This window comes from Drosophila subobscura, chromosome J, assembly GCF_008121235.1.
Source record: "Drosophila subobscura isolate 14011-0131.10 chromosome J, UCBerk_Dsub_1.0, whole genome shotgun sequence".
NCBI lineage: Eukaryota > Metazoa > Arthropoda > Insecta > Diptera > Drosophilidae > Drosophila > Drosophila subobscura.
Window position 1 is genome coordinate 17,169,332 of NC_048532.1, and position 18,232 is coordinate 17,187,563.

Sequence of the window (18,232 nt, forward strand, 5' to 3'; positions counted from 1 at the left end):
GCTTGACTCTTTGGCCTGTGCTGGCCGGCTTGGCCTCTTTTTTTATGCGATACGCTGCGGCTTTTGCTCCTTAATGGTTCGGGCCCATAAAAAAGGGAGGCTGCTACCCACAGCCCACCAGAAGAGAAGCCCTCACGTCTACCGCACTGGCAGGCCATCGCTTTATTTAACTGCTGGACTTGTTTGCGCCAAATGAACACATTTATTTATGCCCACAAATTTGTTGCTTAAATATTTATTGAAAGAGCGAGAGAGACAGAGAGAGAGTGAGAGGCGTAACATTAAAAAGTTTTCGTTTATTTTTCATATACAATAAGTACGCGTACAGCACACACATAAACATATGTTATACACAGATACATAATACATAATACATATACATATACATAATACTCGTACATGCCATATCCAATATCCCGTATTCCATATTCCATATCCAATATTCCATATTCTTCCAATACACAAACACATATACAATAGCGGCATATACATACACACACAAACAGACATACAGACACACACAGACAGAAACGATATGGCCCGCACACACACACACACACGTACTCCACTCGCTTGGCATCGTGGGTGGGGCGCAGGCATAATTGAGAGTAAATTAGCGCTATATTTGTATATAGGAATTGCTGAGCTGAGCCAGTGAGCGGCAAGTCATCCTCCGTACTCCGTTCACCATTTACTTTTCCTCCTCCTTTTCTCCTTTCCTCCTCCTCTCACTATTCTTCTTCTTTTTTTGATATGTTACTGGCTTAAACGAGAAACGCTTAAATTCGCTGGTTGCGGCTGCTGCTGCTGCATTGCCCGCTGCTGCTGTTGCTGCTGCTGCTGCTACCCCACAACATGCTTTGCAGGCCATAAAAAAGCACAGCCAACAGACAGCAGCACCACCATGGACATGCTGGCAGCGCGGACATGGCCGAACGGCCCTGCAATGGCAGCTGCTCCTGCTCCAGGCACAGCCGGAACTCGTCGTAGTCGAGGCGCGTGATGGCGCAGTAATGATTGAGCATGCACAGGCCCTGGCAGGGCGTACCAGACTGATATCGCACGGCATTCGCGCGGTGGTATCTGCAGATGAAAGAGAGAGGGAGAGAGAGAGCAGAAAAAAAACAAATCAAAACAAAACAAAACGGAGAGGAGCATCAGTAAAGGGTAAGTAAGGGAGAGCAGCAGCTACCCTGGAAAAGGGTTTGGCTTTAAGGTAGATATATTCCAGCATGAGCTTTGACAGGGAATTAAGCTTTATTTTCTCTTAAGAATTCTTTCCATAGTGAAGCAAGTTCTAACAGTTCCATTAGCACTTACTTCCCTGTCAAGTCTCTTGCTCAATATACCCTTCTAACCGCTGACACTTCGCGGGGTAACACATCAATCAACGTAAAAGAAGACAACTATAATTGCTGTCCAAACATTTACCTGGTGAACCAGGAGGCATCGGTGCCCGTGAAGCGCTCCGCAAAATTGTGCAATGCCAGCGCCGAGATCTCGGACAGGGCGTAGTAGTGTGTCAGATTGTATTCGGGCTGCCAGAGTGGCTCCTGGGCACGATTGGCCAGTGGCAGGTCCAGCCAGAATTGGCTATAGTCCAGCACCTGGCCGCTGCCCGTATCGAATTTGTAGAGCCGCAGGGCGGGATTGTTGGAGGCGCCAATGCCCGCTTTACGCGGCGCAATCGAGGGGGCAATCATCAGCCACGAGATGGGTTGGCCTGCAGGGGGGTTGGGTGGTTTCAGATGGTTAGACGAACAGTTAATTATGGATCTGCCTGTACCTTGAGCATCGTAGAACAGCCGAAAAGTGTCCGAGTGCAGGTGGCCAAAGAACTGGCCCTGTATGACCGATGCATAGCGTCGCACCATCTCCAAATATCTCCGATTGTTGCGCTCCGTGAAGATTAACTGATTGTGCTGCTGCGCACCCAGATGTCGCTCATCCACGCCCGGCGGCATGTGGCCCACAATGTAGACCTGCGGTAAATCGCAGAATCAATGTAAAAGTCAGCAAGCAAAATTAAATAAAACAATTAATCAAGGTTAATCAGACGACTGACACCGCGTGACACCCCGGTGCCACTCCCCATACATTTATTTACGAGTATTTACGAGCCTTCACGCAGTCATATTTGCATTGCGCGGAAAATCCGCTTAAATATCTTGTTAATATTGAACAGATTTCAGCTGTAATGTTTTTTAAATTTTAATGCATGGAATTGGACAACGGGAAACGGAAAATGCGGCAAATAAATTTATACAATTATCTTTGCAATTATTACAGGTGGAAGTACGCGAATTTGGACTTTCATTTGCTTTCCGGAATCAATATTGCAGCCTCCTCGGTGGGCACTTTGAGTGCGGATAATTAATTAACTGAGTAGACCCCGATTTAAATAGATTTTCTGACCCACAATTATTCAGGAATTTCGCCTGATTTTGTACCCTTACCGTTTCCTGCTTATCCCGCGACTTGGTCAGCACCTCCTCCAGCCACAGCCACTGCTGCTCGGCCAGCACCTCCTCCTGTGCGGACATCGAGCTCACGCTGGCCTTGGGCTCCGCATAGTACTCCACCGGCCAGCGCAGGCTGTGCGATGCCTTGGCATCCGGTGGATCGTGGTCCAAACGCATAAAATTCGTATTGAGTGCCACGATGCGCAGGCGGCTCTTTGTCTGCTCGATGGAGTAGTAGCCGCCCTGGTCAAAGGTCACCAGCGCCTCCGAGGGCAGCCAGTGGCGCCAGAGTTCGCCCATCTTTTGGTAGTTGCCGCTGCCATCCTCGTGACCCAACACTGGAAAGATGAACTGCGATGAGAAGCTGCGTCCCAGCAGATCTGTGATGTTGCGTAAGATCTCGTGCTGCTTCTGCTCGGACAGCGGCTGGGCAGAGTGCGAGAGCGCATCGCCAGTCCACAGGACAAACTCCACATTGTCGCCCTGCTTGGCCTTCATGGTCTTCACGGCGGACTCCACCAGGCGCCAGGGACTGTCGCAGTTGTAGTGCCCAAACATGCCGGGCGCCTCACTCGCCGCATTTGCATTGGAGCCCGAGCTGGAGCTGGAAACGGGTCGCTCCAGTTGCCAGCAGCTGCGGTAGATGTCGCCCTGGGTGGAGTAAATGGTATCCAAGTGGAGATCGCTAATGTGCCAGAAGTAGCCTGCAAAAGAGAGAGCGAGGGAGAGTAAGAATGACAGTTGCGGATAACAAGAGAGGGAGAATGACAGTTGCAGAGAGTGAGAATGACAGTTGCAGAGAGTGAGAGATTGGGAGTGGGAGAGTTTGAGTGTGAGTGAGGGAGGGAGTGTGGCTGATTGGTGTGTGAGGGAGAGTGGGAGGCAGAGAGCGCGAGAGTGTGCGTGAGAGAGATTAAAGTTTACGTTGTTTTTTTTCTGGGCTATTCCTGTGCGCGGGAAAGGCCACCAGCCCCGGGGTTTGGGCATTTGCCTGCCTTCTGGCAGTGAAAAACCGAAAAACAGAGTTTATGTTTTCCCTGCAGCTGAAAAAGTCAGTTGACTGACCTGAAAAGCAAACACTGATCCGCTACCAAATCTAGGATCTACCTGGCAGAGGGTGTGAGGCCGGAGAGTTATTCTGTAAGGCAAAAGTCTCTCCTGTCGATCAGTTACAGTTAGCATTGGCATGCGCATAGATCGATTAAGCGGACACAAGTCGCATCTTAGGACAGAAGCGGACGACAGGACGACGAACAGTGGCTGGAACGGTGGAGTAGACAGTTGTGACGACTATCATCCTTTCATGCCCGGCGACAGAGCGGGCACGACCAAGAACCAAAAACAGAGCAGCAGCTAAAAGGCAGAGGACGGAGCCAGAAGCCAGTATGAACGGACGCTTTGGTCTCAGTTTGAGCTTCAGCCTGTCGCTGCTCCTAGTGGCGGCAACCATGTCGCAGATGCTGCAGCAGGTCCAGGGACGTCGCAAATTCTGCGGCGAGGCGCTCAACGAGGCGCTTGACCTGATTTGCGTCAACGGCTTCTCACGCAGGATCAAACGCAACAATTGTAAGTACCCAGAACCCAGAACCCACTTCCCCATACCCCAATCAATAGGCAATACTGTTGTGGCCCGACTAACTCTCAGTCTCAAGTGGTGCAGGCCCCGAATCCGAGTGTGGAGCGATCACAGCGCGGACCAGCCCGTAAGTGGGTCGCACTGCTGCACAAATTGGACGCCCTACCACCGGGCACGGGCAAAGGCTTGGGTACACCAGGAGGTGGCGGCGGCGGCGGTGGAAACAATGGACACAACCTGCGGCGTCATCGTCGTCGTATTGCCCACGAGTGCTGCCGGGATGGCTGCACCTACGAGGACATTGTGGAGTATTGCGCCTAGGCAGAGCGAAGGACTATGATGGGATGACTGGATGATTGACTGGATGGAGCATGGAACGGGCACACACACACGCACACGCACACACAAACCCACGCGATGACAACACAACGACAAAAAAAGGACAACAAACGGGGCAGCGGCTTGGACAAAAAGAAATTCCCATGGGATGCCAACCGGAATTTCGTTTTTGCTTATTCATTTTCCTACACTTAACCCTTAAATACTTAAAACACAACAAAATATATAAACATAAACATAATAATATCTCAAATATTTCATTGTAATATTCTTAAAGGAAGCAAATAAAGTTACTCTAAAAAAAACCAACCAAAACAGCAGCCGCGGCAACAAAAGAGAAATGCCTTCTTGCCTCTCTCTCTCTTTGCTCTTTCTCTTTGCCTCTTTGCATTTGTTGTTTTGTCTGCTGGGCAGCCAGAGCATTCCAGCTGTGCATTGAATGGCCCCCAAACTCATTCCAGCCCCCTGCCCATTCCATCTTCATCAACGCTCTGCGTTGCCTTGTGCTCGTATTCCGCGAAACAATAATGAAAATTATGAATTTTTAATTAGATGACGTTGTGATTTTAATAAGAAAAACAAAAGGCAATGAAGAGAATGGCAATGAACAAGAAAAACACTCGAACAGAGACTTCCCTTTCGATTTGCCAGTGGAATGTTTGATGCTTGAGGAATAGTTGTGGAAGATAGTTAAAGAAACGCAAGAGAGCAGCAGTTACTCTTCTTGCAGTGTTGTGTAACTCTAAACTCTGACCACCACAGTACTCTCTCTCTCTCTCTCTCTCACAGCACGCCCAAGCAATTAATTTTCTTCTTGGCAATTGCTGCCCTTGCCCCTGTCTTTAAGCCTCTTCAATAGTTGTGTAAGCTCTTCCAATAATAGAGAACTTTGTGCGCATCATCTTGTTGTTTCGTTCGTTCGTTTGGCAATCAAGATCCGTGCGTAATTATTATTTGTGCGATAGTGTAAACAAAAGCCCCGACCACAGCACGGCGCACCATCAGCTGATATGCGTAAGAAATCTCCCAAGCACCACCCACACCCACATGAGGTAAAGGGATATAAAAACAACCCACACCAAACAAAATCGAAAAAACAAAGCAGTGCCGAAGCGAAAGTAGACCAGACCATGGCCAGCCGCCGGAGCGTGCTAACTGACACATCCACTAACACAGCCTGACACTGCTCAGACGACAGGAGCGACTACGAGGAGCAGCAGCAGACACCGGATCCGGATTCGGGTTTCATATAAAGCTCGCTACGGGCACTGGCAGCTCCACAGTTTCTGTGTGGTGTGTGGCAGGCGTGAAACATTGAAGAGGCAACCAACGGCAGACACTTGTGCAGCATGCGGCACACCAAGTCGATGAGCTTACTCCTTGCCCTAATCCTCACGGTGTCGCTGGCGATGGGGCAGCAGAAGGTGATGTTTCTGTGCGGCACCGAGCTGAACGATGCACTGTCCACGATGTGTGGAAATCATGGCTATAATCGCATGCTCAAGCGATCCTTTGGTGGGTGTGCCAGCGGGTGTGCCAGCGGGTCTGCTTCCCATTGAACCTACATGTAAATATTTATTCTGTTTCCCTTGCAGATCCCACGGACTACAACGATATTGAGGCTGGCTTTGGCTTGGCCCGCCTGGACTTTGACGAGCGCTCGCTGCTGCATCGCATGTTTGGCGAGAACGCCGCACAGCTGATGAAGACGCGACGTCGCCGCTTTGGGGTCTCCGACGAGTGCTGCCTGAAGCCCTGCAGCCTCCCCGAACTGCTGAACTACTGCGCCAAGCCCCCCGGACTGTATGTCAATTAAGGATAAGGAAACTGAAGATATTGCCAGCAACTCTGAAGCGGCAGCACATAAAAATCTATTTGCAATTATCGGACATGGGAGACACGGGTGGATAGCATTGTATGATGTTTGTTTGTATGCATTACCTTGTAGGGCCATGAATATTCCAACTGTCTATAAATTATTCAAATAAATTATCCACTCAAACGGCTGCAGTTTGGCAATTAAACTATTGGCCACGGCGCAACACAATGATTATTGCTCTTAATTATTTATGAAATATTTTGGGCAGTCATCATCTTGTCAATATCAATATCAGATGCAAATAATGCCAAATATTCAAATTGATTAGCCCAAAAATGCATAAAACGAAATTATAAACACAAATTGTTTTGGCGTAGGCGGAAAATGGAATGAAAATGGGCAGGCCGAGGCTGGACCCTAACTATTTGCGATGCCAATATCGAGTCTGGAATGCCTTTTGTGGTACTTTTTCTTTGTTTTGTGAGCGAAGGAACGTGCAGAGTTGCATCTACAGAATGTCAGAGTTATGAGCAAATATTTTGGACACATTTTCACATGGAAATTTAGGAATTATATCAAAAATTCAATGAGCAATCGAATGGCAATAAAAGTACCACAGAATGTCCGCAATCTGAGAACTCTTTTGGTGAAGAAAAAATATTATAACTAATGAAAATAATAGAGAAATATTATGGCTAAAATATACACAAATAGACGAACGACAAACACTGCTATCCTGCTATTTTTATACCCTGTACTCGAAGAGTAAATAGGGTATATTGGGGGGTATTTGTGGGGAATAACGGTTGTATGTAACGCACAGAAGGAAACGTTTCAGACCCCATAAAGTATAAAAGTCGGGTATAAAAGTTGTGACGCGTAAGAAGCGTCTCACACGTCCCTTCTCGTTTGTAGTAACTTCTATAGAAGCCTCAGGAGTATCCTCCATCTAGTCTGCAGCAATCTTTGCTTCGCGAACTCTAGATCCTGCCCTAGTCCCACATCTCCGCTGCACTATTGACACCACAAATATATATAATTTGCTCAAGCTCGCAGCCGATTATATAAGTATATTCTAGCTATATTTTCGATCGTTTATAATATGTAGTTAACATGCAACAAGCCATCAAGTGGAAACATCATGCCGTAATACTCGTACTATCCGGGGGTAGAAACAGGGGCCAGATTGGGTTTGTTCGTTGCTGGTGTGTGGCGGTCTCTAGAAGTTGGGAATGGAGCAGTACTCTGCCAGCACGGTGACGTCGCAAGCCTTGCGGCAGCATCTGTCGGCGATGCCTTCGCGTGCGCGCGCGCGACGACTCTGAGCGGCCAGGGAGCTGAAGGCCGTCTCGCTGCCATAGAAGCGGCCGCCGAAGAGCGGATAGGGCACCACATCCGCTGACGAGCCCTCCTTCTCCTCCACATACTGTATGGGATCGAGGGGATCCAGTTCGGTGGCAGCAGCTACAGAGGGGGAAGCAGCAAAGGGGATTTATGGGTGGAGAGCGTTGGAGAGGGAGAGAGTGGCTGTTGCTGCACTTACACATGCCACCGCCTCGCTTGTGGGGCAGGACACTGTTGAACTCCTTGCACACCATGGACAGCATCTCGTTCAGCTTGTAGCTGCACAGGACATGGTTGCTCTGGTCCCGCATGTACATGCCATTGTCCGCCACGACAAAGGACAGAGTCACAGCCAGCAGCGCCAGGATCACGGATATCGACACTAACTTGCTCATGGTTATGGCTGAAGGCTTTTAGCTGCTCGCAAGTGGATGCTGTGGAGAGGTGGGCTTATGCTTGCTCCTGTTCTGGCCTCAATTGAGCTGCGCTAAGCCGTAACTGTTGCCCTGCCTCAGCCAGGCGCTGGCTTATATACCCAACGCACTGCGAGAGATCCCGAATTGGGTCTGGGTTAGGGTCTAGGTCCGTGAAAGGAAACCCAAAGGATGGAAACTCATATTCATGTTCACATGGCGGCGAGTGTCATTTTGTGTTAGGCAGCAAGAGACAAGTGGAGTGCATCGTTCGCTTAACTCGTTCAATGTCAACGCTGACTTATGCAAATCGTTGTGGGGGGGCGTCTAAAAGAAAGGTGTGTGGGTGGTGTGTGGGTGTGTGGGTGGGTGCTGTCAGCCAATTAAACATTTTATGTATAAACAGCGAGGCCGTGCTAAGCCTTTGCATTTATGAATACCAAATGAGGGCGGTAGACCCAGCTCCCTGCGCCCCCACATTCCCGAATACTCACCAATGCGCGCCTGTGCCAGGCCGATGCTGAGGCAAAGACAGAGGCTCAACTTGGTCATCATTTTGGCAGCTCTTTCCTTGGGGAACTTTCGCTTTTGCTGGACAAACTACTTTGCTTTTTTGGGGCACAGTTTTCGTTTATTCATTAGTCAAAGTTTGTGCTGCATAAATAGGTGATTACGAATCGGATTATGGGTGTATATAAATGGCTATGTATATGCGGGCATGTGTCTGGCTGTGTGCATGTGTGTGTGTGTGTGTTTGCATGCCTGTGTGGGTGAGTGTTCACTTGGGCAAGCAGTAGGAGGCCAGCTCTTGGTAGCTGCAGGACAGCACACAGCACTCGTCGTAGATGCCGCCCGATGACCGCTGCCTGCGATGACGTCGCGTCTGGATGAGCACCTCGGCACCGTACAGGCTGGACAGCAGCGGACTCAGCGCAAACTCTGCCTCATCCAGCGGCTCGCTGCGCTTCTTGGGCAGCGTGTTGTAGCCATGGGCACAGACCACGTCCATGGCATCGGACAGCGCCTGGCCGCACAGCTTGTGGCTGCCCTCCTGCAGCTGATGGACATGGCCGTGGCCCTGGACGCTGGCCAGGAAGAGCAGCAGCAGCAGCAGCGGCCAGCGGCGGCGGGGAAGCTCCAGCTGCACCTGCGACTGTGCTGTCAGTGCACTTGCTGTGTCCTTGCCCGACATCCTTGTGGCTTCTGGAGTTTGCTTTTGGCTGTTTTGTGGGCATTGCAGGAGCTATTTATACGCCGAAAACTGCCACACGAAACTTCAAGCAGTTCAATGCACTTTTGGGGCAAGCTGAAACCCACCCCCACCAGGTGAAAAAACAACTCAAACTCCACTGCTTGCTGCACGTTACTTGCCGCTTAAGAGGCTGTGACTGCTGTCGCCGGCGATTAGTGTTTTAGCAGCCGACAGTGTGGCAGCCTCATTAGCATTAGCCAGTGGGGCGCCCGCTGCCTGCTGCTGGCTGCCTGCTGCTGGCTGCCAGGTGGAAAGTATGCTTCACTTGCCTCAAGTGTGGGGCAGGCAGCGAGTCAAGCAGTGTGCGAAATCGCTGCGTTCTGATGGCAACAGTTGGTTGCCAGCGTTGCCGCAATCGGTTGCACACACTCGAGACTCGAGACTCGACAATCGACAATCACTTCTCCTCACCCCAAACCCAAAGCAAAGCAAAGCAAAGCAAAGCAGAATAAAGTGCAGCATAAACGTGAACGTAACTCCTGCAGGAACTCCAAATAAAAATGGTGCTCGATATCAAGATGTGCCGCTTCGACAATGTGCCCTGGGGCTTTCGGCTGGTGGGCGGTGCGGACTACGATTATCCCCTAACGGTGGTTAAGGTTAGGCACGACAAAACGGAATCGAATCGGAATCCCAGTCTCTACGTCTCCCCTCGCACCTGTGTGTTACGACCCGACCCCACCCCGTACAGGTGCAGTGCTTTTGTCACATTTTGTTTACGCTTTGGAAATAACTCGCTTTGTGGCAATGCTTTTGTAATTCATTTCGCTTTTTCCGCTACTCGTTTTTAGTTCAATTACGTAACGATGTGCGTGAGTGTTCACGTGTGTGTCGGTGTGTGTGTGGGTGTGTGTGTGCTGCCGAATGGCCAAATTAGTTAATTAAAGTAATTCGTAGCAGACACGCCTCTTTTGTTTATCTAATCGGCAGATAGTCGACGGAAAGTCGGAAAGAGCAGCCAGTGCCATGCATTTTGCCTGCTAATGAGCCGCATAATAGCATCCGGGGGACATCAACTTATTCAAATTTTAATTGTGTGTTTTAGTGCCAGTCGCAGTTACAGTTGCAGTTTACAGTTGCACTTTGCAGTGATTCGATTCAGTTTTTGTTTTTGTTTTTGGTTCAGATTCTGCTTCTGTTTCGGTTACGGTTTGTTGGATTGGCGTACTCGTAAATTGCATTTTACATTTAGCATTTTCCCCAATTTCGCATCGCATCGCTTCGCAGCAGTTTTTGCCGTTACATTGTGTGGATAACAACAACAACGAGAACCACAATACAACAATAAAGTATCCGCGTAAATCCGCGACAAATGCAATTTTTAATTGGCAAACTGAAATGTGCACACAAACACACATAGCAAGAGAGCGAGAGAGAGAGAGAGGGGGACTCATGAAATGCACCCAAATTTGAGTAAGAGTGCGAATGCGAGGGCTGCCTGAATGCAAGCAGGTTCGCTCATCTTCTAGTTTCTCTCTCTCTCTTCATTAATGGGCTCTTTAAGCACAGCACATATTTAAGCATAATTCCTTTTCCCAAACGCTTTACACAAACAACAATCGAAGCCCACTTCACCGTTCCATAATTGAGTTGTAGCAGCTACCTTTTGTCTGTCCGCACATGCATGTGTGTATACATAAGCTGAGAGTAAGCTGAGCTTTACGCTCTTCATTTAATGAGAGTATGGGAAGGCATGGGAAAGGGAATGCAAAGACATGCACAGGCATGCCTGAAATTCATCTCTTTGCGATAAAAACAAAAACGCACTCTCAGGCCTTATCTTCAAACTTCATCTTGCATACGCCACTCTCCCTCTCTCTCCCATTATGCTTCTCAAGAATTTATATAAGTAGACGTAAGCCGGCTATCAATGTGATTTAGGTTTCTGCATTTGAGCACCTAGGAAATTTACTCCGCAATTGCAAAGACGCAAAATGAAGACTTTCAAACGTGAGCACTGCCGACGCTTCTGCTGCACTTTCCGGTCCTCCTCTTTGACTTTCTTGCATTGCTATGTCCTCGAGGCAGCCTCGAATGTCGCTGCGACCGAGGAATTATGAGGCAGTGCTTGCAAACAACGGAATCAACACTCAAAGCAAATAAAGGGAAGAAGGAAGCTTTACAAAAAAGCAACAGAACAGGCAAATGGTAAACATGTTTGGCATGAATGTAAAAATGTTTTGGGTGTAGCACTATTCCATAGGTGCTTTAATATATTTATTTGCCTGCCCTTGAAGATTTATCACGCTATTGCTCTGTGCTATGCTTTCGGTTTCTCTTCAAGCTGCCCTCGTCACAGTGTCATACACTTTGCCTCTGCCCCTCATGCCGCTCTCGTATGCTCTCACGATTAGGCATTGTTTCTTCCTCTTTCCTCCTCTTTGCGTGGAGTGTTCTGTGTGTGTGTGTGTGGTGTGCTCTGTGGGTCTGGGTCTTCTGCTCTTTGTTTTGCTGACATTTGGCGCGCGATTTATTTTTATGCACTTAGCACGCGACGGCAACACTCGACGACAGCTAATAGAAATCCCCCCATTATCGCATCTATTGTGCGAATATCTTCCGCCACACCGCCGCACTGTTAACTGTATATCTGCGTGCATTCGTCTAAAGCTGCTTCCCCTTCTCTCTTCGTATGTGTGTGTAATAGGTGACCGAGGGGAGCATTGCCGATGAAGCTGGACTGCGGGTGGAGGACATCATTGTGCGCATCAATGACACCGCTGCCATGCCGCTCACCCATGACGAGGCCCACCGCCTAATAATGAACAGTGGCAGCGTCTTCTACTTTGGTGTTTACCGGTGAGTGCAGTTCCCTCTCCCTCTCTCTCTCTTCCTCTCTCTCTCTCTTTCCTCTTTCTTTTCTTGGGGAGCGCAAGCCATAACCGTTAATCAACACTCTTTTATTTTGCAGCGAGTTCGAGGAGGAGGTGTTCGAGTGCCCCAAGCGTTTCCCCACCAGCGAGAGTTCGTTGACCAAGTCCCCCACTCCCACTCCCACTGCCACTCCTCCCCTCTCGCTGTCTCCCACTCCGTCGCTGCTTCGGCTGGCGGAAGCCGCAAATGCTCGCACTCCGGAACTCCGGTCGGAGCTCGTGGAAGCCCCCGTGGAAGAACGTCGCCAAGCCATGTCGGAAGTGCATTCGGAAGACAATCGCGAGGAAGGAGGAGACCGAGGAGGACGCCTGTATTTGCCCGAATTACCCGATCGTCCGTGCTCGGCGCTGTCAGAGCGGGCGGAAATTAAGCTCGTGGAGGAGGAAATTGCCGCCGTGCTGTCCGGCGAGACGGAGGTGCTCAAGGAGCACAGTGTCCTGGGGTGAGTGTGTGCGGCTGTGTGACGAGCGAGTGCCTTAACCCAACATTCCATATGATACAGCGTCAATTTCTACAGGCTCTTCCCCAAGCCGGGCGTCTGCATGGCCAGCGATGTGCTGCGCTCCCTCAACGAGGAGGTGACCAAAACGAAGCTGGAGAAGGACAAGGAGAACCGCAAGTGGTCCACGTTCCTGCAGCGCCCCGATCGCCCCGTGCCCAAGAGCAAGCAGCAGCTGGAGGCGGAGCGGCGAGCGGCCAATGCCTACAAGGTGACGATTGTCAAGTCTGCGCCACGCGGCAGCTCTCCCATGGTGAGTAGCTCTCTGTCCCTGTTCCTGTCCCTGTCTGTGTGTGTGTGTGGATCAGAGGTTAATTTCTTCATGTGACAGCCGGAAGCGAAGCCGGCGCCAAAGGAAGCAACGCCGCCAGCGCCAGAGGAAGTCAAGCAGGAGGAGGTGAAGGAGGAGCCAGCCAAAGAGCAGGAAACGGAGGAGGAGGAGAAGGAGGAGGAGCCGCTGCCCACGGACAGCGAGGTGCCGAATTTGGAGCAGCTGCCGCAAGGGGAGGAAGGGGCTCAGGAGGATGAGGACCAACAGGAGAAGGCCGATGCCCCAAAGGACGTGTCCGACGGCCTAACCGAAGCGGAAGCACCGCCTGCGGCCAGCGACGAGGCCACTGAGCCCGGCACCCCTGCTGCACCCCCCTCTGCATCTCCGCCACCCAAAAGCGAGGAGGAACAGGCGCTGGAGCGGCAGCTGGCCGATGTGCAAAAGCAGCTCGCTGCCCTCTCCACTCTGCCCTCGACCATACAGTCCACGCTGGACGCGGTGACCAAGCAGCTGGCCGACCTGCTGCCCACATTCAAGCTCCAGCAACAGCCGCAGGCCATGCCACAAATCGACGAAGGCCTGGGCGAGGAGGGAGAGGAGCCCAGCCAGGCGCAGTGCCAGCCCCAGTCCCAGTCCCAGTCCGGATCCCAAATGGCCGCTGGCGAAATGGAGGATGCAGGTGCAAAAAAAAAAGAACTATGGCCCCATGGTCGACAGTAATTAAATTTTTCTAATGGCGCACTTTGCGTGTATCCTTTCTATCCCCCCCACCCGCTGCCCGCTACCCGTTACTGGATACTGCTTGCTTGCACACTGCTTGCTGGATTACTGCTTGCTGCACCCGAACCAACCCCCACCCCAGGCAACGGCATATCCATATCTGGGGCCGACAAGCCACTGTCGGGGCCATGTGAAAATAATGAGAATAGATGCGATGCCAACGACCTGGAAGTGGCGGAAATTTCGCGCTCAACTGACGACAATCGCCAGGATCAGGAGCAGCAGCAGCAGGCAGCTGCAAAAGCTCAGCCACAGGAGCAGGAGCTCAGCGAGGAGCAGAGCTTCAAGAAGCAGAAGGTGAGTGCCACACGGATGCAAGGACATGGCCTTGGAGCAACAAAAAAAAGCGGAGGCGGAGGGTTGTTAATGTAATTATTCGCTCATAAGTGGTGGAGTCCGGCATGTCCGAGCAGAGCAGCAGCTTTAATAACATTAGTTGGCACTGCGATGTGGTCGCTGGTCCGTCCGTCTAACTGGGTGGAAGATTGCTGCACAGACTGGGTGGAAGATTGCTGTAAAGACTGGGGATAGATTGCTCTAAAGACTTTAGCTGCAGCTGCGGTGGATGTGGCAGCAGGGAAAAAGGTATGCCAATGGCAGCTTCATTCATTTAGAGTGTAAATCCAAGAGGAATTAGCAAACACGAAGCAGGGAAAGTAAGCAACAGAAAGTGGATGCAAATGCACAGCAAACACAATCAAACTGGGCAGACTTTAAGCTCGAAACAATGGGGAGAACTCCCAGCTCATGGAACACCTTTAGGCAGCTGCTGGGTACACCCAAAAGCGAGTCTCTCTTCGGTCTGCCTCCGAACTGAACCCTAGTCCAAGGCGCTGCTTTATGTTAGCTGTCCCGCAGCTGTGGACAGCTCCGGCTGGCAGTTGTCTTCGCTTCGCTTGGTGTGCCGCAAATGAACTAAAATGCCATTTGGTTTTTGTCTTTTTCTACTTGCAGCATAATGTGCGCTTCCAAACGTAGTTTACTTTAGCTTTTAATTGAGTTGAAATTTTGATAAATTGCCCAGCAAGTAAAGGTCTCTCGTTCTCTGAATAAAAGTCAGTTCTTGCCCCCACCCCACCCGCACCACTAAAACTGAAAAATGCAGAAACCAAAAGACAATTAGTAGGCACCAAGTGGAAAGCACTTCAACATTGTTTTTCTCTCTCTCTCTCTATCTACTTGCACTTTACCCCCCGCTCTCGCTCTCTCTCTCTCTCTCTCTCTGCAAATTCTCTCTTTTTCCGTTTACGTCCCCTCTTGTGTGTGTGCTGTGCGCTGACATGGTCATGGCCAGAAACACGATGTCATTGAGGAGCTGGAGGAGCATTTGGTGCGCAAAAACAATCCTCGCCGTTCGAAGCGTGCCTTTGGGCCACTGGTGCCATCATCGGAGCGGCCATTGGTGCTGCCGGGCGGCCGACGCTGGTATCGGCCCAAGGATGCCTACAACGATGAATTCATAGCCGAGACACTGAGCGCCCAGGCGGAACTCATCACGGGCAGCACTCTCGGGTGGGTACAAGCCAAACACACGCAGACACGCAGACACACAGACAAATCCCTCTACGCTGGTTTGTTTGACCAGGCTTTAGCCTCCACACACTGACACACAGACACACAGACACACAGACATGGCATAACCAGGCCAAAAGCTCATCTCTGGCATCTCATCTTCTTTCACTATTTCCATGGCATCTGCTCCATCTGCTCCACACCGCTTGTCCCTTTACTGCACGAACTGCACCATAAATTTACGCATTAGCAGCTGTCCCTACGAGAGTCCACTGCTGGGCTATGACGCCAGGTACCAAGCATGACCAAGAGCCCCTTTGGATGCACTTTCATTACCATTATCGTGCGGCATTATCATTATACCCCCACATGCCTCCACATGCCTCCCGCCACGTCCCAGTTCGTACTTCATCTCCAACTGCATTTCATGGCCCATTCTCAACGTCTGTCATGTGGCCTGAAGTTGATTTGACTTTTCCTGCTTTGAGTTTCGTTTTTCCTGCGTTTTCTTTTGGGGTTTGCATGCTGCACTCCCCTCTGTCTCTTGTCTTTTGTCTCTCCTCTCTATATGTTTCTCTCTCGCCTTTCTGTCTCTCTCATTGTAGATTGCATTTTGGAATCGTTTGTTCAATGGCGAGCATATAACACGCCAGCGCTTCAGGTAAGTTTTTCCGCTGCGCTTGCTGGAAAACTGCTCCTCGACTCTGTAATGAGGCTAACAAACTTTACCAAACTTCATCTTCATCTTCATCTACCCTCTGCCTTTGTGTGTGTGTCTTTGTGCACGCCCTTGTCTTGTTCTTAAACATTTGTTGGTCCTGCTCGTTCCGCTGCTGCTGCACTCACGTCCGCAGGGAGCTGCAGGGTCTCAGCCTGACCATGCAAAAGTAAGTTGTCACATTGGAATTCGTTTTCTCAGGTTCATTGCATGCATGCGTGGCTCCCTCCAGCACTCCAGCACTCCCTCAACCCCCCGCTGCCTCAACTGCATTCCAATTTAATATTGACTCTCGCTTCTCTCTCTCTCTCTCTCTCCCCTTTGGCAGGGTCAACTTCATGAAGTACCAAAAACCGGAGCGCAAAATCGATCTGAATCGCAGCGAGGTATACAAATATCTCAATCCTCATTTGGATCGTGCGCCCGTGCGGGGCATCGAGGTGCGTGCACCACTGGTGGCCGCCGAGTCCGACATACGTCAGGCCGTGCAGTCATAGGAACCCAACCCAACCCAACCCAACCCAACCCACACACCGCACTCGATTATCGCATAAGAAGCTCAACTCAAATATAACTATCAATATGCCAACGGAAAGCGAGTTGTTGTCAGATGAAAGGGCCCCAAGGGGGAGGTCGTGTCGGGGGTGGAAGACAAGCCCCCACCCTAATGCGATATTACATAATTTGTGTGCAACAAGGCGTATGTGTAATGTGTCGCCAGTCGGTAGTCGTGCATGGCATATCCTCTGCCTTCATTCTGCCTTCTCCCCGCAGGCACTGCTTGGCTGTTGCAATTTTCTTTAGCATAAACACGCGACGCTGCGAACTGCTTGGCAGCTGTACATATTGCATACATAATATGTACATATTTACATATTGCTGTACATAAATCCAGCTAGATTGTGTGTGTGATGCATGATTGTGTGTGTGTGTGTGTGTGTGTGTGTGTGTGTGTGTGTGTGGAATTTGCATTTATTAAGGCTAAATGAATTGGGGTTTTGTAACACAAAAAGGCAAACGGCAAACAGCACAATAAAACCCGTCTTTAGTTATGACACAAACAGCCATCCATTTGCTGCCACAGGATATATCTGTATATGGTTATCCTTTCTGTATGAATGGTAATGGCAATGGTTATGCGACTGGCAGGGGGGGGGGGGCGGGGACCGAGCCGAAATCAAAATTGTTGTCACGTTATAATGGCAGCCGGGAGAACGGATAAGCCAATGCCGCACATTTCACTTGCCCACCGACACAAAAGCACACACCAAATGATGAGACACTTTTTTTTTGTCTCTTGTCTTCTTTTTTTGCTTGCCAACTTGAATTTTGGTCGTTGTCGTCAGGCCAACGGGCAATAAAAACGCGCCAACTACGTGAACTGCGGCGTGTCACTCGTCACGAAATTACGAACTCAGCGGCAGAGACTTCACAGCATCAGCAGCAGCAGCAGGCGACGGCGACGGCAGCGGAGCGACAAGAGCGAGCGTTGCTGTTGGTGTCTCGTCTTGGACTGTCACAACACTGGCCTGGCATGTTGGCTTCGCATTATCATTGCATTGGCCACAAGGATACGCTGCGCTTATGCTCGTGCCCCATGCCCTCGTGCTGCCGCCACACACAGCAATTCCACTCGTGTTGGGTTTCCCGTTGTCGAGTTTTTGGGACAGCTTTTCCGAGCAGCTTTTGAGTGGAATCGCGGCTCATCGTTCTCCGTTGGGGCAGGGCAGGCATAACACTGCCGGAAATAAAATTCAGATTTCTACGCTGCCGAGTCCAACTTGTTGGCACGAAAGTTTCTTGGCTCCCCTTCTCCTCACTCATTTGTGTGCTTAATTGCTGAGCGGCGTTCACACTAAACTGAGCTCAGAACGCTTTGAAGTCCACTAATGCGCTGCGAGTCATTTGGAAAAAGGTCCACCATCGAAGGGTATAAGTTAGCCAGCAAAAGGGTTCTTTGTTTGGAGATAATTTACTTTCATTTTCTAAGGCATTTGTTGAGGATTGAGCGGCTATAGGCATGGGCTTTAGGCAGCTAGTGGACTGCTGGGTTTTGGGCTATAATTTGTGTCAACTTGGGCACTTCAGTTGATGAATTTGCATGGGTTTTGATAGTGGGGCTTAAGACGAGTCGTGGGAGCTATAGCATTTGCAGATACAACTTTATTTGGCGGAGTTATAGCTACTTGAAGTCAGCTAAAATTGTGAGGGATTTTATTTTGATTTAAAAGTTTGGCTGCAAATTTGTTGCATACTTTGCGGCTGAAATAGGGCACGATATTTGTATATATTTACGCTATATAACTAGGTCTGCTGTAGGTCATTTAGAGTTCGTATTTACGCACCAGTAAAGTAAGTTCAACAGTGGAATAA

At 50.0% G+C, this 18,232-nt stretch overlaps 6 protein-coding genes across 13 annotated transcripts in view; 3 read left to right on the forward strand and 3 right to left on the reverse strand.

Annotated features, from left to right (window-relative positions):
* The window catches only part of LOC117894447 (nucleolar protein dao-5), a 21,954-nt gene extending 5,506 nt beyond the window's left edge, over window positions 1-16,448 (forward strand). Inside the window, exons 2-10 of one of the 7 annotated variants that reach the window (XM_034801534.1) lie at window positions 9,696-9,804; window positions 11,853-12,004; window positions 12,117-12,521; window positions 12,582-12,831; window positions 12,910-13,528; window positions 13,712-13,926; window positions 14,924-15,141; window positions 15,395-15,433; window positions 16,188-16,448. In XM_034801534.1, coding sequence (XP_034657425.1) covers window positions 9,706-9,804; window positions 11,853-12,004; window positions 12,117-12,521; window positions 12,582-12,831; window positions 12,910-13,528; window positions 13,712-13,926; window positions 14,924-15,141; window positions 15,395-15,433; window positions 16,188-16,356 — 2,166 coding nt within the window. In that variant the 5' untranslated portion in view covers window positions 9,696-9,705 and the 3' untranslated portion in view covers window positions 16,357-16,448. Of the gene's footprint in view, window positions 1-9,627; window positions 9,805-11,852; window positions 12,005-12,116; window positions 12,522-12,581; window positions 12,832-12,909; window positions 13,529-13,711; window positions 13,927-14,583; window positions 14,659-14,923; window positions 15,142-15,394; window positions 15,434-16,187 lie in introns of those variants that run through there. The other 6 variants (XM_034801532.1, XM_034801535.1, XM_034801536.1 and 3 more) reach the window with 6 other exon arrangements.
* LOC117894452 (acid sphingomyelinase-like phosphodiesterase 3b) lies at window positions 485-17,296 on the reverse strand. Its single transcript, XM_034801549.1, has 6 exons — window positions 17,095-17,296; window positions 8,448-8,607; window positions 2,457-3,166; window positions 1,787-1,982; window positions 1,432-1,723; window positions 485-1,083 (listed from the first exon to the last, which is right to left on the reverse strand). The coding sequence occupies exons 2-6, from the start codon at window positions 8,506-8,508 to the stop codon at window positions 780-782; spliced, it is 1,563 nt and encodes a 520-aa protein (XP_034657440.1). The 5' UTR covers window positions 8,509-8,607; window positions 17,095-17,296; the 3' UTR covers window positions 485-779.
* Window positions 3,437-4,618, forward strand: LOC117894468 (probable insulin-like peptide 4). 2 transcript variants are annotated; one of them, XM_034801570.1, is made up of 2 exons: window positions 3,437-4,028; window positions 4,123-4,277. In XM_034801570.1, exons 1-2 carry the CDS (start codon window positions 3,848-3,850, stop codon window positions 4,167-4,169), a joined length of 228 nt encoding a protein of 75 aa, XP_034657461.1. In that variant the 5' UTR covers window positions 3,437-3,847; the 3' UTR covers window positions 4,170-4,277. The 2 variants fall into 2 exon arrangements, with proteins under 2 accessions (XP_034657461.1, XP_034657460.1); XM_034801569.1 differs by having other exon boundaries at window positions 3,592-4,028; window positions 4,115-4,618.
* LOC117894471 (probable insulin-like peptide 3) lies at window positions 5,495-6,374 on the forward strand. The gene is made up of 2 exons (XM_034801572.1): window positions 5,495-5,892; window positions 5,973-6,374. Exons 1-2 carry the CDS (start codon window positions 5,727-5,729, stop codon window positions 6,191-6,193), a joined length of 387 nt encoding a protein of 128 aa, XP_034657463.1. The 5' UTR covers window positions 5,495-5,726; the 3' UTR covers window positions 6,194-6,374.
* Window positions 7,249-8,033, reverse strand: LOC117894467 (probable insulin-like peptide 2). The gene is made up of 2 exons (XM_034801568.1): window positions 7,740-8,033; window positions 7,249-7,660 (listed from the first exon to the last, which is right to left on the reverse strand). The coding sequence occupies exons 1-2, from the start codon at window positions 7,933-7,935 to the stop codon at window positions 7,416-7,418; spliced, it is 441 nt and encodes a 146-aa protein (XP_034657459.1). The 5' UTR covers window positions 7,936-8,033; the 3' UTR covers window positions 7,249-7,415.
* On the reverse strand, window positions 8,528-9,463 carry LOC117894469 (probable insulin-like peptide 1). Its single transcript, XM_034801571.1, has one exon. It carries the CDS (start codon window positions 9,143-9,145, stop codon window positions 8,732-8,734), a length of 414 nt encoding a protein of 137 aa, XP_034657462.1. The 5' UTR covers window positions 9,146-9,463; the 3' UTR covers window positions 8,528-8,731.
* Window positions 17,297-18,232: the final 936 nt, after the last annotated feature.

What these genes read in the sequence shown, in the direction of transcription:
- LOC117894452 (XM_034801549.1), bottom strand. Translation starts at nt 8,508, where the DNA reads ATGATGACCAAGTTGAGCCTCTGTCTTTGCCTCAGCATCGGCCTGGCA. An exon ending in GCTGTTCTACGATGCTCAAG is followed by an intron (nt 1,724 to 1,786) that starts GTACAGGCAGAT and finishes ACCCCCCTGCAG; the next exon opens with GCCAACCCATCTCGTGGCTG. An exon ending in GATGCCTCCTGGTTCACCAG is followed by an intron (nt 1,084 to 1,431) that starts GTAAATGTTTGG and finishes TTTCATCTGCAG; the next exon opens with ATACCACCGCGCGAATGCCG.
- LOC117894471 (XM_034801572.1), top strand. Translation starts at nt 5,727, where the DNA reads ATGCGGCACACCAAGTCGATGAGCTTACTCCTTGCCCTAATCCTCACG. An exon ending in CATGCTCAAGCGATCCTTTG is followed by an intron (nt 5,893 to 5,972) that starts GTGGGTGTGCCA and finishes TTTCCCTTGCAG; the next exon opens with ATCCCACGGACTACAACGAT.
- LOC117894469 (XM_034801571.1), bottom strand. Translation starts at nt 9,145, where the DNA reads ATGTCGGGCAAGGACACAGCAAGTGCACTGACAGCACAGTCGCAGGTG.
- LOC117894467 (XM_034801568.1), bottom strand. Translation starts at nt 7,935, where the DNA reads ATGAGCAAGTTAGTGTCGATATCCGTGATCCTGGCGCTGCTGGCTGTG. An exon ending in CAAGCGAGGCGGTGGCATGT is followed by an intron (nt 7,661 to 7,739) that starts GTAAGTGCAGCA and finishes CCCCCTCTGTAG; the next exon opens with CTGCTGCCACCGAACTGGAT.
- LOC117894468 (XM_034801569.1), top strand. Translation starts at nt 3,848, where the DNA reads ATGAACGGACGCTTTGGTCTCAGTTTGAGCTTCAGCCTGTCGCTGCTC. An exon ending in CAGGATCAAACGCAACAATT is followed by an intron (nt 4,029 to 4,114) that starts GTAAGTACCCAG and finishes CTCAGTCTCAAG; the next exon opens with TGGTGCAGGCCCCGAATCCG.